This window comes from Elgaria multicarinata, chromosome 17 (assembly GCF_023053635.1).
Source record: "Elgaria multicarinata webbii isolate HBS135686 ecotype San Diego chromosome 17, rElgMul1.1.pri, whole genome shotgun sequence".
Lineage (NCBI taxonomy): Eukaryota > Metazoa > Chordata > Lepidosauria > Squamata > Anguidae > Elgaria > Elgaria multicarinata.
In genome coordinates this window covers 11,257,857-11,274,830 of record NC_086187.1, presented here as the reverse complement: position 1 = coordinate 11,274,830, position 16,974 = coordinate 11,257,857, and the positions used below count along the sequence as shown (strand labels likewise).

The window sequence follows — 16,974 nt, the reverse complement described above, 5'->3', positions numbered from 1 at the left end:
ATAATAATGATTATACTGTTCATTTTCATATTGCTGCTGTGTTAGTGTTGTTGTTTTTATTGTATTTCCTGACTTTCCTGGTTGTGTAACTGTTCTTGCATAAATTCCCCGTGAGCCCCTGCCAAAGGAAGCGAGGCAGGTGGCTACTAGGAGGAGGGCCTTCTCCGCTGTGGCACCCCGGTTGTGGAATGAGGTCCCCAGAGAGGTCTGCCTGGCACCTACACTGTACTCCTTTCGTCACCAGCTGTTTTATTCTTGCAGTATTTTAACACTTAATTATAACTTAAATTTAAATTTTACTATTCTAACTCTGTATTTTAATCTTATATCAATTTTTGCTGCGTGGTTTTATCCTGGTCGTGCTTTTGATACTGTATTTTGTATTTGTGTTTTTAACCTGTTGGTAGTTTTATTATGGTTTTAAATTTTGTGACCCGCCCACAGAGATTCGGCTATTGGGCAGTATAAAAATGTAATAAATAAATAAATAAATATTATTTTATACTGGAGAAGTGATATCTTTCTTTCTTTTTCCCTCCCTAAATCAGCCTTCTCCAATCCGGAGCCATTGCAGCTGGAGGATGATGGGAATTGTACTCCAAAGCATTTGGAGGGCACCAGGTTGGGAAAGGTAGGGTGGGTAGAAGGCGGCTATCCTGATGTTTTGGACTTCAACTCCCAGAAGCCCCTGCCAGCATAGCCAGCAGTCAGGAATGCTGGGAGTTGAAGTCCCAAACTCCTGGAGATGTACTGCGTGCTCTAAATGACTATGAAAAGGCCGCCTCTTAACTTAACCCTCCTTTCCAAGCCATCTATTGCTTCAATTTGTTTTAAGCGACGGTGGAAAGAATCCCGCCCTTCCAGCCTCGCTCTCGTTCCAAGATGGCGACGGGATTGAAAGCGCTCCATCTCCCTCACGGGAGGGACGTCTTTAAAAAGCTGCGCTTCGTGGGCCCGGCCTGAAGAGGGCGGGTGCGCTCGGCGCTGGTAAACGCCGCTCTAGCCCTCTGGCTCGCTTTCCCCTCTCAAGATGGCGGTCGCGGCTTGGCTGACGCTCTGCGGGGCGACGGCGCTGCTGCTCTTGCTCCTGTTGCTGTGGCAACGCGGGAGGCCTACTGGCGGCGCGGGCCGGGTGGCGGTAGTGGTGCTGGGCGACCTGGGCCGCAGCCCCCGCATGCAGTACCACGCCCTGTCGCTGGCCCGGCGCGGCCGCCGCGTCGCCTTCCTCGGCTTCGCGGGTGAGTCCTGCCTCCTTCCGGCTCCGGCCCTTCCCACTCCTGGGCGGGAGGACAGGAAGAGGTGCCGGGGCTCATGCCGGCCTGAAAGCCACGCCCCCTCCTGCCCCGCAAATCCTCACTCCAGGCGCGGAGGGGATGGAAGCCCTGAGCTCTGTTTAGGCGCTCTGTATGCGCTCAGGGGCACCCTTATGCATTTTTTTCTGTATTGGTTACATTGGACTCTTCCAAAGCACCTAACATTTATTTATTTATTTATTATTTATTTATTACATTTCTATACCGCCCAATAGCCAGGGCTCTCTGGGCGGTTCACAAAAATTAAAACCAAAGTATAAAACCATAATATAAAAGCTCAACCAGATAAAAACAGCAGCAATGCAAAATTACAACTTTTTAAAACACCAAGTTAAAATTTATTTATAAACTGTTAAAATGCTGGGGAAATAAAAAGGTCTTCAACTGGCGTCTAAACATGGTCCTCTTCCTCTCTGTTGTATCCTCACAACAACCCTGTGAGGTAGGCTGAGAGTCAGCGGCTGGCCCAATGTTACCTGGTGAGCTTCATGGGAACTTGAACCCAGATCTGCTGTGTCCCAGGACAACACTAACCACTACACCACACTGCCTCTCAGTGTGTTTAAATCTTGATCAAGCGAGTTGATCAGTTTTAGATCGCTTTTTCTTGGAGACTTTATTCCGCCACCCCAGTCTACAGCCACCGCTGCTTTGCAGTATGCTTGTGGACCTGCTAACTGTATATGTTCCCCATTGTCTGCTGTGACTGGCCCAAAGTTGCCCAGTAAGCTTCATGGCCCAGTGGGGACTAGAACCTGGGTCTCCCAAGTCCCACACTCTAACCACTACACTGTTGGGATATGTTGGTCTAATATTTACAACCTTATTTTAGTTATTGCCGGACTGGGCTTCTGGCCAATAACCTTATAACAGAGTTTTGCAGCGGTTTCCAGCAAGTCAGCACAGACACAGATTAAGACTGAGACTTTCAGTAGGTTTAAAGAAACCTTTACTGGCATATAAAAATATAATTTAGTTATGGCAATCACAAATACTTACATACAGTCAGTCAATACAGCTCTGATACATAGATGGAGTGAGTGAGTTACATGTACATGGGAATACATTCCTTTTTATAGGCTAACTGTACAGTGATGCAACTGCTTGCAATCCCTTAATTGAAACAATCAAGTTACCAATTATTCAATCATGACATCAATGTCCAGGTGCAACGTTGACCTTTAAGTTTTCTGCTGAGTCTTCTGATTCCTCCAGCTCCTCAGCAATTAGTAAATCCATGGAAACATAACCAGGATCTATTCCAGGATCCAACATACCACATTGGCCCTTGCCCTGCAGGGGTGGTTTATTTTGCAGTGTCCCTTGCAGGGGTTTGAAGGTCTGTCCTGGAGAAGAGAGTTCCTAGGGGGGGACATTGAACCTTCCTGGGTCAAATTCATATGCCTCTCGCACATTGAAACTGTCTTTGCTCATCTCTCTTACCTTGGTTTCGCATTGCCTTGTGCTTATTGTGTGTGCTGGATAGCTTTTCTAAGAATTGTTTGCTTCTCTTTCAGGCACGAAGCCGCACAGCAAGATTATAAGTAATGGAAACATACAGATCGTTCACATTGCTGAGCTCAAGATCTGGCAAGGTATGGTGAATGTTGCAATGCAACCTTTAAAAAAGTAGTATCATTTCCAGAATAAGACTATTTTGAAAGAAAACCCTATGGGTAGAACGGTGTGTGTGCTGTATAACTCTACTGTCAGGGGCAGGGGCCAGTTTTATGGGAGGATTGGAGGGATGTTTAAATCTTCCCAAGTTCATCCATCTTGTGCGTTTTTCGCCGATCAAGCTCAGCAAGGGACAAACAGCCTCAGGGGGAAGGAACTATTAGCAGATGCAAGAAAAGTGAAGCACTGCTAGTTCCACTCCAACCCGTTCTCCCTTGCAAAGATTTGAGAACTCAGAGCAACATGCAGTGCCAGGCTTTGCATTCCGTAGCACCATATTTGTCAGCTCTAGATAAGTTAGAAAGTATTGGTTCTTTCCCTGTTTCTCCCAGAGCCTCCCCCGCCTCCCCCCCCTTGAAAATCTCTGTGGTTCTTAAGTTGCACCAAAACCTTGACAACGTGTTTTTTCCCCCCTTTTGCAGTTGGGCCCAAGGTTTTCCAGTATATTGCAAAAGTGATTTTGCAAAGTATCCAGCTGTTGTATACAATGCTGACGATAGCAAAGCCAGGCTATGTGCTTCTCCAGGTATATATGGGAACAGAAGAGGTGTTTCAACATTTTCGAATGAGGAAAAGCTGCACAGAAGCTGGGAAATCACCAAACTATTGGTGATTTGGGGAAAGGGGGCGGGAAGAGGGACAGGGGGCGTGGCCCTGTAGGGAACACTGAAGGGTTAGATTTCCCTATCCTTGATTATGTCTAAAGCATTGGGGGAAAGGGGGCTTGTGAGCAAGGATTTGCAATGGGGTAGGAGAAAAGGGGTGAGGATGGGTGGAGAAAGCAAGGGATCTTATTTTTTGGTATTGCTCTGAAATATGTTCTTTTCCCCTTTTATGCATTTAATGACCAGAATCCTCCAGGTCTGCCCAGTATAGCGGTCATCTGGGCGTTTTGTCTTCTGCGAAACAGCAAGCTAATAATTGATTGGCACAACTACGGGTATACTATAATGAGCCTGACCCATGGAAAGAGACACCCTATCGTTCGGATTGCTAAATGGTTTGTAAAAAGGCTTTTTATACTTACGGTACACACTTGGTTAGTGTGTTAGTGGACCACAGGAATTCTGTTACCTGGCTAAAGTTGCTCATTTGCCCCTCATATCGATTTCCCATAGTAGTTTTGAAACCTCTAAGAAGCTGGCTTTGGACTAAATGTCTGAGAACAGTGTCCTATAAAGCCCTGTTTGATTCATGTCTTTTATGTTCCTTTGTGACTGTTTCAAAAGGGTTAGAATATTTATTTAAAATGTTTGTATCCCACACTGTATCACTAGGATCTCAGGGCGGCGTACTATAATGAAGGATGCTTAATGTTGCATGCTTATGAAATATTTGTGTATTATTATTTACATTTATATACCGCCCCATAGCCAAAGCAACTATGGATGAAATATATTTCTATGCCCATACCTGTATGTGTTTGGTAGATTCAGTATTCAGTAACTGATGGAAGCTCATTTCTTTCAGGTATGAAGAATTCTTTGGCCGTCTGTCTGACTATAACATTTGTGTGACTAATGCAATGCAAGAGGATCTTCAGGTGAATTGTAACATCAGGTAAACCAGTGGCTCAAAATTGGCTGTGACTGGAAGAGCAGAATATGTTGTGCTGGAATTTACTAGGTCATTTGCCTCATGGTTGCAGAGCGGTAAAGCAGCAGTTTCTGCAGCTGAAACTCTCCCCACGGCCTGAGTTCGATCCCAGCGGAAGCTGGTTTCAGGCAGCCCGCTCGGGTCGACTCAGCCTTCCATCCTCCCGAGGTCGGTAAAATGAGTACCCGGTTAGCTGGGGGAAAGGTAATAACGGCCAGGGAAGGCAACGGCAAACCACCCCGCTATAAGGCCTGCCAAGAAAACGTCAACGAAAGCTGGCATACTTGCACGAGAGGTTCCTTTCCTTTCCTTTCCTCATGATTAAGCCAATTGACTAGAAATACCCAGTTCTACTGATTTTGGGAAAAGTGGGGAATGCATTAAATCTACATCCAACCCCCATCCCAAAGGAGGGGGGGAGAGCTCTTTCACCACATGTGCCTTATTATCTCTGTAATCTAATATCTGCCCTGAGCTTTTCAGTCTTAATTAAGTGTAAATATTGTTCAAATCATTCTTCCGTAGCACTTCCTCCTCCCTTTCAATTATTCTATCTTGATTTTCTGTTTGAACCCATTGCATTGCAGAGCAATAACCCTCTACGACAAGCCAGCTTCTTTCTTTAAGGAAACACCTTTGAGCGACCAGCACCGGTTGTTCATGAAACTCGCCGAAGACTATGCTCCATTTAAAGCCCAGCTTGTGTAAGTAAAAACAAGTTGCTTTTTTTTAACCTACTTCGTTTGGAACTGTGGCATTAGCAATGTGTTCAATTGGCACAAAAGCCATCGGGTGAATGGTTTTGAGGATCTGAGAGGCCGATTCAGAATTTTTCCATCCTTGCATCTTTTAAGATGTGTGTAGGGAGGTGAAGGGGAAAAAATGGCAGAATATGTGAATCCTTGGATAGATGAATTCACACATACCTCCTCCTTTTTTGATCTCAATGCTTAGCCCTAGTTTACATCTTTTACTGGGATCCCTATTCTTCCACCACCACACAAATGAAGCAACATCTATGAGCAAGAACATTTCACAGACGTCTGATTGCACAAATGTCACAATTCTCATCCCCACCCCTACACCCTGCTTTTTAGGAGGAAGGATCACAGAGCGGGGCCTCCATGCAAACCGGTATTGACCTGGTGCTCATGTGTTGCATCATCTATGTAGTGCAGGGGTGCACAGCCTTCTCAGCCCCAACAGTCACATCGAGTGTCCCTTGGGGTTGCAGGGACTCCACACATGCGCACTTCCATATACAAGTCACTCACGTTCAGCTCTTGCCCAGGAATGTTTCAGGAGGGCTAGTACCTTCTGGTTCTATGACAGGAACCATACAGCCCATTCCAAGAGCATTTTTCCTTTTTTTCCCCTCGGGGGCTGCAGGCCTGTGGGCCACATTTTTGCACCCCTGTTATAGTAGAAGGAAACAGGGGCAGGCTTCTTCTCCACCTTGCTGTACACACCTGGGTTCACATGTCATGCTAACCCATGGTGGGTGGCAAGTTATGCTGGGGAGGTGGTTATGCAAGTTGTGCTCCTGTTAGACAAACAAGCCGCACAGAGTAGTTTAGTTCAATCCCCCCTTGCCCCTCTTTCTCCTGTAGTCCTCCAGCCCAGCTGGGCAGGTGTCCCAGCTTCCGGCAGGTTTATACTTGTATATGTGTGCGCACATCTGCTATGCATGTTTCTCGAAGGCTCGTCTTCAGAATACCGTTTCTTCTCAGAGCAGAGTCCATCCCCCCAGGTGATGTTGAACAATCTGCTTTTACACAACTTGACATCAGAAGTGGAAATGTGACGCACCGTACGGGCCGGCCAGCCCTTCTCATCAGCAGCACAAGCTGGACAGGTTTGGACTCTAAATCAGTATTTATTTTACTACACAGTGGCTCAGTTCAGACAAGCCGTTTCTCAAGGGTGAGCTTAGAACTCCACGGTGGAGTTTTTACACCACCATTGAGAAACATGTTGTCTGGGGGGAAAACATTCCACACAGAATATCCACGTTGTGCAGAGGAGAGTTCCTGCACAACCGTTGTGTTGTGTGGAGGGCTTCGTGGAGTTTTCCGTTGCATTGAATTGACTTTTCCCCCTGGCTACAGAGTTCCCTGGCAAGAGTGGCAAAAAGAGCAAGTGCCACTCTAGGAGAGCCACCAGGATTGGGCTTTTTTTTTTTTGCAGCAATGGCTGATGGGATACCATCGGGAGGTCCAGAGGAGCAGAGAGGGCAGAGGAACTGTCAATCAAATGTCATGGTGGATTTTATTCAACTCCACAGTAGCCCACAGTCACACAATAATGGAGTTAGAACGTGTTGTATGGAGAGTACCTCCTAAAAATTCAACCATTGAGTGAAGTTTTCACACTGCGTTGGCTAACGTGTTGTCTGAACTGAGCCAGTATCTTTGAGATGCCCGTACACGAAGCCGTGAACTTTGTGCTAACTCTAAACCGCTATACAATGTATAATGAAAGAGGTGACAAATACTGGAGCAGAGTATGCTCCAAAATGGTTTGGGGTATTATTTGTTGAATTTGGAAATATTAATCGTTTTATTTATTACATTTCTATACTGCCCAATAGCTGAAGTTTCTGGGCGGTTGAAATACAGCTGGCCATTTATCAATCATGGTGGTCCTGCAGCCACACTGGTAGCTGTTCTTCCGTGGTATCTGCTTATGTTGGGAGGAGGGTTTTCACGCCCCTGCTTCCTTGGATTCCTTACCGATGCGGATGTGTTGTGAAATTCTTCTTGTCATGTGGGCAAGGCATTATGAACACACTACTCTCCATACGGGATGTACTGGTGATTTGTTCTGTGCTAGAATTTCTCTATTCCATCACTTCTAGGGCCTCTGAAAAACCCTTAAACACCCCCTTTCCCAATTGGTATCATTGCCAAAAGTAAAGGCCAGAATTAAAGAGATGGTTTTGAAATTGACAGAATTTCAAAGTGCAGAGTGGTCTCCTTAAAATTGGGTGCAAGTTTTGCTTTAAGGTCAGGCTCTATTCACCCTGCCTATTTACGCGAGTAGAAAACTTGTAACAGCACTAACCCTACTGCTAGGTTGGATGACATGGAATTTTTCTGGCTACAATTAGTTCTATAGACCCTGTTCAGATGTCACACTTAGCCACAGTGGTGAAGCATTGCTAAACATTATGGCTTAGCATGTTGTGTGAACCATTCCTAACTGTGGTGGCTCCATAACCACAGTTTAAACATTCTCACTAACCACTTGCAGCAAAAGGGTTAGTGGCCTAACCTTGGCTTAGCGTGTTGTCTGAACAGGCCCCTTGTATTACAATTTTACCGCTGTGGTTAGGGGACTATTTGGATCTTCTTCCTTGGGCATGAAAATGTCTTGGGCCGTGTCTAATGTATAAATTGCAATTGAACTAAAATGTGTAGACTGTCAAGCCTAAGGAATTCCAGTAAGTGCACACAGCATCTTGCCGGCAGCCTGATTCTATGCAAAGTTCAATTTCATAGTTTATTTTAGTGGACGTAGCCAAGACTAATGCTGACACAGAGTACATGGTATAGTTGCATGCCTTCCACCTGCTATTTGGCTTTAGTAGCTGTATGCAAAAGAAGCACTGTGTTGATTGCATTGCTTGTTCTAAATTAGTATAAATGCAGCACTCAAAAGCAACTATAATAATTGGTCTTTTTAGATGAAACCAGACATCACTGTGAGTCTTGTATATTAAACTCTGGACATTTTTGTTGTTGTTGGTTTTCTAGAAGATGAAGATTTTTCCATCCTGTTAAAAGCTTTAGAAGGTAGGTCACCAAGGATAGTTTCTGTGTTCCTTAAAAAAACAAACCATTTGGTCACCCCATGATCCATTGTGGAGCAAATCTTGATTTCCCCTACATTGCTTTGACTAGAAGGGGTTAGAAGAGCTGGCAAGTGGATCGCCCTTGTCTGGCCTTCCAGCTGGAAAGCAGGAATGATGGTCTAGTCCTTCCGTTCGGTTGCTGGAGCTCATGTTCTCCGAGGTGGCTGAGGTTAAGCGCCTTGCATTGAGCGGGGGTGTTGCAAGCGCTTGAGGAGAGGGGCTTCCATAGGCAAACAGCCCTCTTTGAATGCCTGTGAGCAGAACTGCGACCAGGCCTGCATTTGGCCTGATCCTGTGAACCTTTCCCTCCCCCTTTTCCAAAGGCAACCCCCGCTTCCTTTTAGGCAAGTGAAGGGCAAAGCATAGATGATGTTTGTTTGCAGGCTGTTAATTTTTTTTGCAGAGGACTGGGACTACTAGTCCCAGCATCTCTGGTGGGGCAGGGATGCTGGGCAAGTGTTCACACCTAGGAAAAGGCTCCTTAGCAAGGAGCGGACGTGTTCCATTTGCCAAGCCAAAGATGCCATTCCGATTGTTTTGCCAAAGTACGTTCTATGTCAGACTGTTTGGTACAAAGCGTCCTGTAGTTTGATTTATTTTTGTTTTAAGCTGCCCTGAAAACTTGGTAATAGGGTGGCATATTAGTATGTAAAATTAAAAAACAAAAATCAGGTAGCAACTAGGATGACTGCTCCCCCACCCCACCCCCCTCAGTAATCGTTTGTTGTGCAGATTCACTTTAGGATCCGATAGAAAACAATCTAGGATTAACTTCTTCCCACCTCAGGCTTTCTGTAAGAAATTCCTGTCGTTTGGGGATCCTGAACTTGCTTAAAATGCAAAGCTGTCTTTTGTGGCCTCCCGCTTTTCCTAAATGGTGGCTGTGGGAGAAATTGTAACTCTCCCTCTTCTGTTTGTTCCGCAGACTATGAACACTATCTCAGTGAAGGAGCAAAACTTCCTCCTCTAGTGTGTGTGATAACAGGTAGCCGCTGTTAAATTGTTCGTTTTCTGTCCCTCTTGTGTCTTTCAAAGCTGTTTTTCACCTTGTGTTGAAGAAGCAAGGAAGCCTCTACTTGCTTCAGAGCGGTGTGTGTCCATTGGAGCCCTGCAGGGAGTGTCCTCCCCACCCCCTGCTCTCTGCCCTCTCATTTTATTGAAGTCCTGGGCTTCTTTGAGCTGCTCGTGATAGGTGACTTGCATATTGTCAAGGGCCCTCTTTGATACTTACAACTCTGGGCGTACAAATGAGTGTGTTCAGAGGAGGGCAACAAGGATGATCTGGGGACTGGAAACAAAGCCCTGTGAGGAGAGACTGAAAGAACTGGGCATGTTTAGCCTGGAGAAGAGAAGATTGAGGGGAGACATGATAGCACTCTTTGAATGCTTGAAAGGTTGCCCCACAGAGGAGGGACAGGATCTCTTCTTGATCCTCCCAGAGTGTAGGACACGGAATCATGGGCTGAAGTCACAGGAAGCCAGATTCCGGCTGGACCTCAGGAAAAACTTTCTGACTGTTAGAGCAGTATTATTATTATTATTGTTATTGTTATTGTTATTATTATTTATTTATATAGCACCATCAATGTACATGGTGCTGTACAGAGTAAAACAGTAACCAATGATCTAGGGAGGTGATGGGCTCTCCCATACTAGAAGCCTTCAAGAGGCAGCTGGATAGCCATCTGTCAGGGATGCTTTAGGGTGGATTCCTGCAGTGAGCAGGAGGTTGGACTCAATGGCCTTATAGGCCCCTTCCAACTTTACTATTCTAAGATTCTATGAGATCTGGCCCAGAGCCAGACCCATTCACACAGCCTGCCCTTTTGGTTAACGACGGTCCATTGCATGCCTTTTTTGTTTTCTCTCCTGAAGGCAAAGGGCCTCAGAAGGAGTATTACAACAAACTGATTGCAGCACTGCATTTCAGGCATATCCAGATTTGTACACCCTGGCTGGAAGCGGAGGACTACCCCCGTCTGCTCGGTAAGGGATTTCTTGAAAGGTTCACTGCTTCAGTTTGCTGATCCAATCTGATTACTTTCAGGGGAAAGGTCGTGTGTTCCAGGGGTTATAAGATGTTGTTGCAAGGTCTGGCCCATCACAGGACTAGGATGGCTGGAGCTGCCTTAGCTTAAACATCTAAGTATGTCTGTTTAAAGCAGAAGAGGACTTTAGTCTCCGCTTTGCCTCTGCTTCTCTCTGTCTTCCAATAATAATAATAATAATAATGATGATGATGTCTTACCCGCCTCTCCATTTTGATCGAGGCGGGAAACAACAGTAAATATAAAATACATAAAACTGAATTAAAACATAATATACATTGTTAAAACATCCTAAAAGCATCCTAAAATTCCCCTGGATAGGCCTGCCGGAAGAGATCAGTCTTGATAGCTTTCTTGAATGCTAATAAACTGTCAAGTTGATGAGTCTCCTCCGGCAGGCCGTTCCACAGTCTGGGAGCAGCAGAAGAGAAGGTCCTCTGGGTAATGGTTGTCAGCTGGCGTAAATTCTTCCCAAAGGACCTGAGTGTGCGGGGCAGATTGTATGGGGGAAGGCGATCCCGCAGGCAACCTGGACCCAAACCATGTAGGGCTTTAAAGGTAATAACCAACACTTTACACTTTGCCCGGAAACTAATTGGCAGCCAGTGAAGAGATTTTAAAACTCGTGTAATGTGGTCACCCCTAGGTGTACCAGTGACAAGCCTGGCTGCGATATTTTGGACTAATTGAAGTTTCTGGGCTAGGCACAAAGGTAGCCCTATGTAGAGCGCATTGCAGAAATCGAGCCTCAAAGTTACCAGCGCGTGCACGGCCGTCTTTAGGTCTTCCTAAAGGAGGGAAAGGACAGGCCGGGCAGAGGGGAAATAAAATGTAACACCAAAATCATTAGCAGGCTCTTGCATGTTGGCTTATGTTCATTTACAGCCAGACCTTGGCAGTGTTTGGCCATCGGTTTAAATATTGTAAGTGGATGTTCCGTTAGAGCTTGTTTACTGTTTCTGGCATTTGTTTAACCACACTGGCTTTATCCAGTGCAAACCCCTCCTGGGTAAGTGTGGTTGTGACATCACGGTGCCCCCTAGTTTGAACTGCAAGAACCTTGGAATGACACGCCCTGAATTTGAAGCAGGCATCCCATTGCTTCAGCAGCTAGTAACGCTACGAACGAGCATCTCCACAAAATAAACTCCGGGCTTAATTTCTCTTACAGGCTCAGCGGATTTAGGCGTTTGTCTCCACAAATCCTCCAGCGGCTTAGATCTACCCATGAAGGTGGTGGACATGTTCGGCTGCTGCCTGCCTGTGTGCGCAGTGCATTTCCAGTGGTGAGAATGCATACGTAGGCGTGTTTTGGCTTGTCAAGACAACTTGGATGTGCATGGATTAGATCAGTGGTTCCAAGAGTGGACTGTATTGCCCCCTTGGGGGTGGTGGGATTGCATAGGGGGCGTTTAGGGGCAAGGGGGTGGCATGGGGGTGCTAAGAGGCAGGGGGCGCTCAAGGTGGTATTTTCTGTATCAGGAGTTTTGGTTACAGAAGGAAATTTCTGATCGTTATCCTGCACTATGTAGATTGGTTCAGAAGCGCCTGGTTGTGTTTCCAACATCATATTTGGTGGAATGTGGTTTTAGTGTGGTCTGCCTACTTCTCTCCAAGCAAAGAAATCAATTCCAGATTACTAAACGTGGTGATTTAAGACTCAAGTTAAGTGACTTTAAACCACTCATTGGGAAACTGGTATCACTTCATCAAGCCCATCCATCACATTAAGAATTTACAGAAAAGTGAGGTACTCTACCCTAGTTACTAAATGTGATATCTAATATTCTTGCTAAATGACTATCAGACTTTGAAAAGATGATATCACTGGATCAAGTTCATCAATTATGTTTAATGGAATAAACTAAAAAATGTAATTGGATTTTGAATAAATATTCAATTAATTGTTACTGTTTTGAATTTTATTGTTATGATCTTCCTCTGTGGGTCGTTGAAAACCGCTTTTCTGAATAATGATTTTTATAGTGTAGGGTAGGGGGCACTGGGCCTGAGTTTGTGGAACCAAGGGGGCGGTGACCTGAAAAAGTTTGGGAACCACTGGATTAGATGGTTTGAGAAGAGAATGTGACAAATTCACAGAGGGTAGATCTCTCTGCGGCTCTTATTCTTGATAGCTTAATAGAGCCTCTCTGTTCAGAGGCAGTGTGCTGATTGCTTGGGGCCAACAGTAGGGGAGGGTTATTGCGCTGCTTGTGGGCTACCTAGAGGAACTTGGGTGGCCACGGTGGAGAGCAAGTGTGTTGTAGTGGCTAGAGTGCTGGACTGGGAGTCGGGAGTTCCAGGTTCTCGTCCCCACTCGGCCATGGAAGCTCACTGGGTGACTTTGGACCAGACACAGACTCTCAGCCCAGCCCACCTCACAGGGTTGTTGTTCTTGAGGATAAAATGGAGAGGAGGAGGAGGATTATGTATGCCGCCTTGGGTTCCTTCCAGGAAAAAATGCGGAATATAAGTGCAATAATATATAAATAAATAAAACAAAGGCTGGACTAGATAGGCCTTTGGTGTTGATCCGACAGAATTTGTCCTTATATTCTTAACGAAGCTGCCTGAAATTTGATCTAAAAAGCACTATCTAGATATTCCGAGTTGGGAAAACCACAATGAAATAAAATTTATGTCCGCTTCCTCCCCTCCCTACTAATCCCCCATACACCTATTCTAGGGTGGGGTGGGGGTGGGGAATGATGTTTGTGGTGGCTGCAGAATGCCATAGGGTCAAAAATTAGCTCAGACAATGAGTTATTTATGGAATTGTATTTATCACTGGATGTATAACGATGGCTTTAAAAAGAGGTGCAGAGAAACAGATTCAGGGCAGTTCGAATCAACGTTTATCCTATTAACCAGGAATGGAACCTCTATGGCTAGAGGTCTCTCTTAATGCTCTTCTGGCCATGTCAGCAAAATGTTCCCGGGGGAAAAGGCTGGCAGCCACAGTCAAGGTTCTGAGGGTCAGCAGGGGAAACAACGCAACAGCAATTGTTTTCCCTGCCAGCCGTGAGGCCGGGGTGATCATCATTACCCATGCTGCATTGTCCAAGCCCAGCGTGCAGCACGGGCGTAGTGAATTTCCCCCCACCCTACAACCCATGGCTTGGGGTTATAAGGGTGGGTGAAAATGCACTGTGCCCTGGGTTCGGACAATATGGCAACCAGTCACATGGGTGAAAAGGGTGATCCCAGTTGTGCGACTCACATGATGGGCGATGGCAACAACCAGTGCTAGGTTGTTTCCCCCGCCAAATGACGGAACGGCCCCACAATCTTACAGACTATTAGGCTGGCTACTTGCATGCTCGTATACACTCACACACACGCACGCGTACACACATTCAATTGAGAATGGCCATAAATAAAGGGGGAAGCCATCACTTTAATGGGCTGGTTCACATGATCACCAAGAGTTAAGCAAGCCACCATGGCTTGTTTAACCCTTGGAGATCGTGCGAACCATGTCAATAGGTTGGGTGAACAGATTGCTCCAATCCACTAACATGAGGTTCTCTCTGTGCTGTGTTGTTCCTTTTGCAGTTTACATGAACTTGTGAAGCAGGAAGTAAATGGCTTGACGTTCAGGGACTCGAGTGAACTGGCAGAGCAGCTGAAGGTAATGGAAGTTCTGAGAACGCTTCTGAAATTGATTCTTTGAGTTACACGATGGTGCTTTTATGGGTCAGACGCCTGTATTGCTTGGAAACGTGAAGTTGTGAAGTTGGAACGTGTCCCCCAAACTTGCAATACTGTGCAGAGTTACTTGTAAGTTCTGTTGAACCTAGTGGGACTGACTTCTGAATAAAGTGTATCGCGTTGGACGGTCTGTTCATTTAAGGGACTGGGAGGCAGTCTTTGTAGGAGGAGAAGGAAAGTGGCACCGAGGGGATTACATAATCAGCCCCACGTGATGCTTCTGTTGCTGGACTGTACCACCTTAGGTTGCAGAAGAGAAGTCTCATGTGTGAACGCCGCCTCTCGTTGAAAAAAGAAAACGAGGTGCACGTAACAAAATTAGCGTGTTGGGAGAAGGTTCTGACCTAACCTTTCTGACGCGCTTGGGGGTTCTCAAATAAGGCAGAGCATTCAGTCTGAACAGTGTGTAATCCATGCTTTTTAAAATGAATGACTGAATGTAAGTTCACACATGCTTAACATACTCCAATGAAACAACCATGTTTAAAATTTATTTATTTATTTATTTATTTATTTATTACATTTTTATACCGCCCAATAGCCGAAGCTCTCTGGGCGGTTCACAAAATGTAAAGCTTTTATATTTAAAGCTTTTGAATTTTAAACCTTTGCACTGCTGCTAGGTTTTTATTTTTCATTTTAGACTGCAGTTTTAAACTTCTGAGAGTTTGTATGATGTCTTATGCTGTATTTTATGGTTTTAATTGCTGCAAACAACCCAGGGAGCTTCGACTATTGGGCGCTATAGGAATGTAATAAATGAACAAACCAATATAGTTAGGGTGCAGTGAGTACAGAAGCACAAAACCTTCAGTTATTTTTTTCTTAGTAGATCAGGAAATCCTATAATAATCCAGGCTGGCCTTGGGGCTGTAGCGTATGATTGACATACGTCAAAAAATTGGTTCAATGTTGCACAGCGTGTTTCAGGTTTTGCATGATCTTTAACCGCCTTCATATGGTAGGTCAACTGGTCTGTTAATAAATGATTCCGAAGCTTCCAAAACCAAGCCTTGATAGATAAGTCAACTAAACCTCCCCACTGGGTGGTTATTATTGCTCTTGCTAATGCTAAATAGCGGGAAATATGTAGTGCAGACTTAGAAAGTGTCGACCTTTGCAGAAAAACCACCCAGCATGACAAGTCTTTGGGAACCTTGGGGATTTTTTGTTTCCGTTGTATTTTGAATTTCTACAAAGATTCTCAAGAAAATAATAATAATAATAATACAATTATACAGTGCTTTTTAACGAAGCGATGTACGTGAGTTTAAAATGTCTCTGCCGAAGGACATGACCACCACACTTGAAATGTATTAGACTTTTGGCACCACTTAATGTGCTTTAAAAAAAAAGTTGCTACATCCAGGTAATACAAATGCTGTGGAATTCTATGACTTGTATAAATTATGTAAATATTCACTGCACCTTTCAGTGATCCTTGGTACAGAAAGAGCAGCCTTTTGAAATACAAAATTTCTATTCTTCCGCATGTTGTGTTAATCTTATTCCCTCCCCCCCCTCTCTTTCTAAACTTTCAGATGCTTTTCTGGGAATTTCCCAGGGTGGAAGGCAAGCTTGGTGAATTCCGAAGAAATCTCCGCACAGCCAAACAGCAGCGGTGGGATGAAAGCTGGGAACAGACAGTATTTCCTCTGTTTAGCAGTGGTTTAGCTGATTAGACGTAGAAGTTAATTTATGACTAGGGCATTCCCAAATTTTGTAACCCACCGAGAGTGTTTATGAATTAAAAATTCTTTCTTTAAAAAAGAAAAAAAAAGTGTTCTATGGTGAATAAAACTGTACCTGGAGTTTGGTCACAGGCACACACAACCTTTCTCAATGCAACAAGTCATGCTCTGGACAGAACCAACATGGTGAAAAAGGTCATGTATCTATTTCCGTCTTTGATTTTGAAATGCCGTTAACTCTTGCAGGGTGGGCAGCCTGTGACCCTCTTGAATGTTGTTGGACTCACATCAGTTGCAGCCAGGATGGCTTAGGTATGATGGGATATGTAATTCAACGTTTGGAGGACCACGAATTGCGATTCCTGCAAGATTAGGGGGTGATGTTGTTATTATTGTTGTTGTTGTTGTTGTTATTATTATTATTTATTTATATAGCACCATCAGTGTACATGGTGCTGTACAGAGTAAAACAGTAAATAGCAAGACCCTGCCGCATAGGCTTACATTCTAATAAAATCATAATAAAACAATAAGGAGGGGAAGAGAATGCAAACAGGCACTGGGTAGGGTAAACAGGCACAGGGTAGGGTAAAACTAACAGTATAGAGTCCAAACAACATTAGGTTTTAAAAGCTTTAGGAAAAAGAAAAGTTTTTAGCTGAGCTTTAAAAGCTGCGATTGAACTTGTGGATCTCAGATGTTCTGGAAGAGCGTTCCAGGCGTAAGGGGCAGCAGAAGAAAATGGACGAAGCCGAGCAAGGGAAGTAGAGACCCTTGGGCAGGTGAGAAATATGGCATCAGAGGAACTGAGTTTTGGCTGATTGGCTGAGTTTTGCTGATGTCACAGAGGCAGAGAAGAGGCGCTACAATGTATAATTTTCCTCCCCGCAATGCAATGGTTGTAGGGGTGAAGTGACATTTGAACTTTAAACGGTGACATGTCGTAAACCAGCAATTCCCAAGCTGGTACCCTCTACATATTTTGAATTTCGGCTCCCATCAGCCCCAGCTAGTATGGACAATGCTCAGGGGGTCTGGGAGATGTAATCCAAAACATCTAGAGGAAACCAAGTTGGGGAACGCTG

The 16,974-nt window shown here is 44.9% G+C and overlaps 1 protein-coding gene across 1 annotated transcript; it reads left to right on the top strand.

The window, feature by feature from the left end:
- The first annotated feature begins 1,025 nt into the window (after nucleotides 1-1,025).
- ALG1 (ALG1 chitobiosyldiphosphodolichol beta-mannosyltransferase) lies at nucleotides 1,026-16,030 on the top strand. Its single transcript, XM_063143597.1, has 13 exons — nucleotides 1,026-1,238; nucleotides 2,831-2,908; nucleotides 3,413-3,516; nucleotides 3,842-3,990; nucleotides 4,461-4,550; nucleotides 5,174-5,290; nucleotides 6,317-6,441; nucleotides 8,342-8,380; nucleotides 9,365-9,424; nucleotides 10,315-10,425; nucleotides 11,659-11,773; nucleotides 14,043-14,118; nucleotides 15,740-16,030. The coding sequence occupies exons 1-13, from the start codon at nucleotides 1,031-1,033 to the stop codon at nucleotides 15,878-15,880; spliced, it is 1,413 nt and encodes a 470-aa protein (XP_062999667.1). The 5' UTR covers nucleotides 1,026-1,030; the 3' UTR covers nucleotides 15,881-16,030.
- Nucleotides 16,031-16,974: the final 944 nt, after the last annotated feature.